General features: G+C 36.5%; 2 protein-coding genes across 2 annotated transcripts; both read left to right on the top strand.

Annotated features, from left to right (window-relative positions):
* Window positions 1-1,665: 1,665 nt before the first annotated feature.
* On the top strand, window positions 1,666-3,715 carry LOC129374437 (chemokine XC receptor 1-like). Its single transcript, XM_055052849.1, has 2 exons — window positions 1,666-1,735; window positions 1,828-3,715. Exon 2 carries the CDS (start codon window positions 1,845-1,847, stop codon window positions 2,859-2,861), a length of 1,017 nt encoding a protein of 338 aa, XP_054908824.1. The 5' UTR covers window positions 1,666-1,735; window positions 1,828-1,844; the 3' UTR covers window positions 2,862-3,715.
* Window positions 3,716-4,336: 621 nt separating this feature from the next.
* On the top strand, window positions 4,337-5,580 carry LOC129368989 (C-C chemokine receptor type 8-like). The gene is made up of 3 exons (XM_055044220.1): window positions 4,337-4,364; window positions 4,643-5,140; window positions 5,387-5,580. The coding sequence occupies exons 2-3, from the start codon at window positions 4,660-4,662 to the stop codon at window positions 5,578-5,580; spliced, it is 675 nt and encodes a 224-aa protein (XP_054900195.1). The 5' UTR covers window positions 4,337-4,364; window positions 4,643-4,659.
* The last annotated feature ends 1,706 nt before the right edge of the window (window positions 5,581-7,286 follow it).

The following is a 7,286-nucleotide window of genomic DNA, read 5'->3' as shown; positions in this document are numbered from 1 at the left end:
GTGTGTAAACAATTAAATAGTTTCCTCATGATGACCAACTGCTTTGACACTTTCCAGTCTGGTTTTCGTGCTCACCACAGCACGGAGACTTCCCTCGTAAAAGTATTCAACGATATCCATATAAATACGGACTGTGGGAGAACCACAGTGCTGGTTCTGTTGGACCTCAGTGCAGCCTTTGACACTGTCGACCATGACATATTACTGAATCGACTGGAGAATTGGGTTGGACTCTCCGGTTCGGTGCTTGACTGGTTTGAATCCTACATAAAGAACAGGGATTTCTTTGTTTCAATTGGAAACTTCTCATCAAAGAGGTCAAAGGTCACATGTGGGGTACCCCAAGGTTCAATCTTAGGACCCCTCTTATTTAATATTTATATTCGCTACCATAACTATGTGGATGACACTCAGCTCTACATTACGATGTCACCAGGTGACTCTGAACCCATCCAATCACTGAATAAATGCTTAGAGCAGATAAATGTGTGGATGTGCCAAAACTTTCTCCAGCTGAACAAAAACAAAACTGAAGTCATTATTTTTGGACCTAAAGAGGAACGATCTAGAGTCAATGCACAGCTTCAGTTATTACAACTAAAAACTAGCGATCAGGCCCGAAACCTGGGAGTAGTGATGGACTCGGACTTGAACCTTCAGAGCCACATAAAGACAATTACAAAGTCGGCCTTCTATCACCTGAAGAACATCTCCAGGATTAGAGGACTAATGTCTCAGCCAGATCTAGAGAAACTCATTCATGCGTTTATCTTTAGTCGCATTGATTATTGTAACAGCGTCTTCACAGGTCTGTCCAACAAATCAATCAAACAGCTGCAACTGATCCAGAATGCTGCTGCTAGCGTTCTCACTAGAACCAGGAAGATAGAGCACATAACACCAGTTTTAAAGTCCCTCCACTGGCTCCCTGTAGCTCAAAGAATAGATTTTAAAATACTGTTGTTAGTTTACAAATCACTGAACGGTTTAGCACCACAATACATCAAAGATCTGCTGTTGTTGTACTTTTTGTGTTTATGATGTAAAGCACTTTGAAAGCCTTGCTGCTGAAATCTGCTACACAAATAAAATTTTATTTGATTTTAATTTGTTGATATATTTAAAATATAATATTTTCTTGTTGAAATTTGAAGGCCAAAAATGAGCCAAAACGTAAATTGAAATTAACGTTACCAAAATCTAAATCATGCGTGACTACTTGTTTTGTTGGGAATTTTTATATCAGTTAATGAAACAATGTAGTGATGAAGATGCATTCCGGTGTCACAGATTCACATGTGCCACACACAATGATAGGGTAAAAAAAGCTCTGTGTCAAATGTTTAAGATTGCACTTGACCAAACAAAACGACAACAAAAATGTATTTGCTTATTCCTGTTTTAAAGCGATGCATGCATTTTCAAATTTATACTAGCATTACCTTTCATCTGACTGTGCACTCGGTGCATTTTTCTGTTTTTTAAAGCAACATTTACTACTATGCATTACAAAGAACAGCTCAGATCTTTATGTAAGTAATCAGAAGTTTTTAAGGTATGGCCTCTGTCAGGAGAAATGAAAACAAAATAAAATGTTGTTTTTGTGGTGTGCTCTTTGTCAGTAGGCTATACAACCAAGCCTGAAGCAGATGGAGGAAGTGAAAAGCAGGTGGTTACTATTTATTAGCTGCTTCTGAACATTCAGTATTACATTCAGTATCTCATGAGGAACAAGGTAAGTTATTCTGCTCTCCAAAGTAAATACAATGCAGGTATTAAAAGAGATTTTATTGCAACACTAAATTCAACATTAAATTTATTTTGCAGGTTTGACCATATCAGCTATGGAATACTATTTTAACTCTACATATGAATACGACCAGGACTATGAAGATGAAGTCTGTGACAAAAGTGAAGTGGTTAAATTTGGATCCTTCGCCATTCCAATTTTCTTTTCTATTGTCATCACTCTGAGTCTCACAGGAAACATCCTCGTCCTTGTCATCTTGGCTTTGTATGAAAACATGAAATCTCTGACCAACATCTTCATTGCCAATCTTGCCATCTCTGACCTTGTCTTCACTATCGGTCTCCCCTTCTGGGCCATCTACGATGTCTGGGGATGGGTGTTTTCAGAGACTGCCTGCAAGATTGTGCATTTTGTCTTTTTCACTGGGTTTTACAGCAGTGTCCTCTTTCTGACCATAATGACCATCTACAGATATTTGGTTGTGGTTCATCCGCTCTCTGACATGAGTTCTCTAAAAGTTGGGACTGGTTTTTTTCTGTCTGTCCTCATGTGGATGATCAGCATTGGAGCAGCCATGCCATCCCTGCTACAAACTGCTCTTGTCTCAGTCCATCACAATGGCACAGACTCCTCGGGCTGTGAATATAAAGACATGCAATGGAAAGTCATTGGGATGGCCCAGCAGAATGTTTTCTTCTTGTGTGCATTTGCAGTGATTGGTTTCTGTTACATTCAGATTTTAAAGAGGATCAGCAGAACAAAGTCCCGGACAAAGAACAGAGCAGTAAAATTAGTTTTTTGCATCGTGGCCGTCTTTTTCATAGGTTGGGTGCCTTACAACATGGTGATCTTTTTGAGAGTTTTACAACACAGTGAAGTTCAGCCATTTCATCATTGTGATATGAGTATCCAGCTTGACTATGCCTTTTACATTTCTCGACTGATTGCTTTCTCTCATTGCTGCTTGAACCCTGTCTTCTATGCATTTGTTGGTGTGAAGTTCAGAAATCATTTAAAGTCACTGCTGCATCGAATGTTCAGCCGGCGGGCTCCAATTGATGATCAGAAAATAAGAATGCAGAATCTTGTATCACGTGGCTCAATGTACTAGATGCAAATATATTCATCCTTGAATATTAGATTAGATTTTTTTTGATAATTCCATGTTTATGATTTAAAGATAAGTAGATTGTTTTTAAGATATATGATCTGTAATGTTAAGAGAAAGCGCTCCATATTTGAGCTTTTCAAACAAACTATTCAGCTGTCTGAAGTTTTTTATGACTAATGCAGGTGTTGGAGTGAAGACAATGTAGGGGTCTTATTGCTTTATGTGATATACTTGAATAGATTTAAAGCGTCTTAAATCAATCAAATCCTTTACACAACAGTCTATTATGTAAAAAGAGAGAAAACAGGAACTGATAACAAATATGTATGTATTGCATTACTCAACCAATCACTTGATATCTGCAGGCTTGTAAAAATGCTGAGCTTGTCCCTCTGTTTCTCATTTTAAAATAAAATGTCAAATGTAGAAGGTTAAATCAAGGCAAAGGATAATTTCTTCAACTTGTTGTGCTCTCTCACTGCTGCCTGTCTCCTATGCATTTGTTGGCGGGAAATTCAGAAACCCTTTAAAATCCCTGCTGCACTGAGTGGTCAGCTGTCTGAGTCCAGTTGACAACCAGAAAGTCAGAATGCAGAATCTTGTCTCGTGTGGCTCAGTCTAATAAATGCAGCCTGCCCCAGTCTGCAATAGGGCAGACTGGGGAGAAAAAGTGGCTCAGGAAGTCCTGACAGGCTGGTCCTTCTGTTAAGGTTATATTTTACAGTCTGTAAATAATCCTTTTCTTCCAAATTATTTGAAATGTAAGTTAATTTCTGTATGAGCTGCTGTGCAGCAGTTTAATTGTTTTGTATTTGACTTTTACACTGTAATTTATATTTGTAAAGTCATGTGAATTTTTCAGTGAAATAAAATTCTTTTATTTAACATATTAAAAAGGTTTAATTATTTAATAAGTAAAGTAATTTTCAAGTAAAGTAATTTTACAAAGGATTTTATAACTCAGAGCAAAGATTATCTTTACATGCTGCAAACATAGAAACAAAATTCACATCTCTTTTACGTTTAAACAATGCCATCTTCTGCTGGCTCAAAACATTGCATCCACACATTTGAATATTAATAGAAACACGTTTTAGAGTTGATTCTGTAATTAGAGCAGTAAAATGGTAAGTTGAAGGTTAGATTTTAATGAATTAGTATGATCAAGATAAAAACATTTAAAAATGTCCAAAACAGCAAGGTCAACTGTTTTTCTCTGTCTTGTTTTACAAAATGAATTGGTAGACACAAACATGGATTCCTGCTGAAAATTAATTCTGTCAAACTAATGAATCTTCACAAAGAGAAAAGAGGGTGTCAGGCATAACTTATTAAAACAGGAAATAGAGGTTTCCTGTTTTCGTAAAGGGCTAATTAAACCCATATGATATAAGAGTTTACTAACACGATCTAAAAAAATAACCACACCAGAAAAAAGTGCTATGATAGACAGAAGGTGTAAAGTCAGAGTGTCATATCAGTACCAGTTCCATGAGAAGGAAGGTAAGTTGTTTTTGAACTTATCAAAAGGCAGTGGCTATAAAACAGGAGTTGTGATTTGGCTCTAAATGTAGCTATCTCTTAAAAAAAATAAAATAAAAATAATAATAATAATAATAATCACTTCATCAGCAACAAAGAACTTTTCCAGCTTTATTCACAGATGTGAAAGATTTGTGTCAAATTTCTCTTTCTAAGCTGTTTGTTTTCATTGATGCCATAGCGTTGCTGAAAGGAGGGTTGTGCTAAACTGATAAATACAGTTAAATATTCTGTTGCAGGTTCCACTTCACCAACTATGGATTCTTCTTTAAACTTCAACTACGACTGTGGTAACAATGTCTGTGAAAAGAGTGAGGTCAAGTTTGGAGCCGATTTCTCAGTGCTCTTTTCTATCGTCATCTCTCTGAGTCTGATAGGAAACATCCTCGTCCTTGTGATCTTGGCTTTGTATGAAAACCTGAAATCTTTGACCAACATCTTCATCTTAAACTTGGCCATCTCTGACCTCGTCTTCACCAGTGGTCTCCCCTTCTGGGTCATCAGCCATGTCTGGGGATTGGTGTTTCCAGATATTGTCTACAAGTTTCTGACTTTTGTTCTTTTCATTGGGTTTTACAGCAACATCTTCTTCCTCACCATCATGTCCGGCGTCTACAGGTATTTGACTGACGTCCATCTGTTCAGAAAGAGTCATTTGGGTTTTCTGTCTCTCTCTGTATGGATGATCAGTATTGCACCAGCAAGACTCCACACCTACCCAATTGGTACACAGAACAGTGAGTCCCACAATATTCAACTGAAAATTGCCTTGCAGAATTTTCTTTTCTTTACTACATTTGGAGTGATTGCCTTCTTCTGTATTCACATGTTCATGAGGATCAAAAGAACAAGGTCTAACACATTGAAAAAGGCAGTTATCTCAGTTTTCTGTACTGTAGCTGTGTTTTTCATCGAATGGATACCTTACAATGTTGTAAATATTGTGAGTGTTTTTGCACCCAATTTGGGTCGGCTGTCAAAAGTGAACCTAGAGCTTGCATTTCATGTGAGTCAGCAGCTTGCTTTCTCCAGTTGCTGCTGGAAGCCTGTGGTTTATGCAATTATTAATGAAAAGTTCAGAAGCAACTTGATGTCATTACTGCTTAAAATCTGCAGGAGAAAAAACCCAGTTAATGAAGAAGAGGTTAGAGTGCAAAACCCTTCTCAGCCTCCATAATTCTATTATTTTTTTCCCGTCCTTTCATCAATATACTCATACCTGCAAATTTTACAAGTGCTTTGATTTGGCTGCTTTTAACTTAACAGTGGAGTTGTGACTTTTCCCTGTTATATTTGCATGCATGTATAAATGGATGTCATAATACATATTTTTGTTTTGAATTTCTTTCTAGATGTTTTTAAACATGTGCTTTGTATATATTTTCCTTAAAAATAGCTAAATCAGCCAAAAGGGAAAGAAGATCAGCAGCAAAGGTTTAACATGCAAAATAAAATATACACTGGGTAAAATATATATATTTCTAATAATATAAATGACAGGAATTTCAGTCCATACATACGATATGAAGTACTCAAGTTAAATCAATGCATTCATTCAAATAAATGCATCCATTTGTAAGGACTTTGGATGGAAGAAATACGAGCACTGAACGCAGAAAAAAAGCATATGCAAAAAATAATAATAATAATAATAATAAATTACAAAAATGTTTGGTAAAATTCTTCCACAAAACACTCATGGACCTTCCTTCGTCCAGTCGTATGCTCTGATGCTGGATATGACTGCTAAATGGAAAGTCAGTCTTTAAGGAAAAATAATCAAACAATGACACGTTGCTCTGTCAAATGTGACCAATGATGCATCAGGGTATTTTGTATATTATCTCTAACATGTTATGTTGTGAGTGGAAATGAACCCTAAAGTTTTTAGGCTGCATTAGGGGTCAGGCTGTTTGAGTTCTTTATTGATTATAGACATGGCTGCGATTTTAATCTGTCTTTTTTTTTCATTAATGGTCCAGTGTCATGTGTTTTCCAGCCAAATCATGCCATTTTATAGCACAATTAAATAACCATGTCATGTTTCCTTCAATTGTAATACAAGTGCTGTATATGTGTATGTGTATAAAATTGGACTTTGTAATTTAATGTATTCAAATACAGCTTCTGTCATTTTAAGAAACTTTTGCTCTGTCACTCTGCCTTCAAAAAGTCTTCACAATAGTGCTCTTTACCTTCACAATGTTTTTACCAGCATTGCACTGAGAAGTAGTTTTCATAATAAGCTCAGCAGAGGTGCAGATCCCCCAATTAGGTGTTTGCTAATTGCTGCTGGCTAGTTTGAAGGAGTGCTTTGGGGGCGGACGGGTGCTCTGTTAGGCGGAACCCCAGAAATGTGGAATTCAGATGTAAAGAGGGACTTCATGCTCCAAGGTGTTGCTTTGTTCCCAGAGACATTTTATACACCCGAATAGTTGCCATGGGAGATTCAAGGATTTCTCAAACAACAGGTATGAATAAGTACAAATATTAGCTTATTAAACTTGAATTGTAAGGTTTAACAATTGCTGCAATTTAAACCATATAATTTTTTCACAATGTGCAAGAAAAAACCGCCCTCACCTGGAGCACACACTTCTGTTATTTTCACTCATATTACTGAGTTTAAAATGATAACTTATTTTACCTTAGAATAATTTAAAATCTTGTTTCAAATTGCATGAAAAGAATTTATGATCTGACAATGAATTCTGGTCAAAAACATTTAGTGTGAATAGGACATTAAAATTGAGAATCTTATTAAAATTAACATTTGCCTTAATAACACACAAGAGGCAAGGCAATGTAACACACTTCCATCTCTCTGACTGTGGCACACAGGATACAAAAACATGCTGCTAAGCACACTGGGAAGTAATTCTG

The sequence above is a fragment of the Poeciliopsis prolifica genome, unplaced genomic scaffold, assembly GCF_027474105.1.
Source record: "Poeciliopsis prolifica strain line A6 unplaced genomic scaffold, Auburn_PproV2 SCAFFOLD002, whole genome shotgun sequence".
In the NCBI taxonomy this organism is placed as follows: Eukaryota; Metazoa; Chordata; class Actinopteri; order Cyprinodontiformes; family Poeciliidae; genus Poeciliopsis; species Poeciliopsis prolifica.
The sequence above is the reverse complement of the archived record's forward strand: the minus strand, read 5'-3'. Positions and strand labels throughout refer to the sequence as shown.

Excerpts from the sequence above, each read along its gene's own strand:
- LOC129374437 (XM_055052849.1), top strand. The coding sequence starts at position 1,845 with ATGGAATACTATTTTAACTCTACATATGAATACGACCAGGACTATGAA.
- LOC129368989 (XM_055044220.1), top strand. The coding sequence starts at position 4,660 with ATGGATTCTTCTTTAAACTTCAACTACGACTGTGGTAACAATGTCTGT. Across the intron at positions 5,141-5,386 it reads CCCAATTGGTACACAGAACA|TGAACCTAGAGCTTGCATTT; the intron begins GTGAGTCCCACA and ends GGCTGTCAAAAG.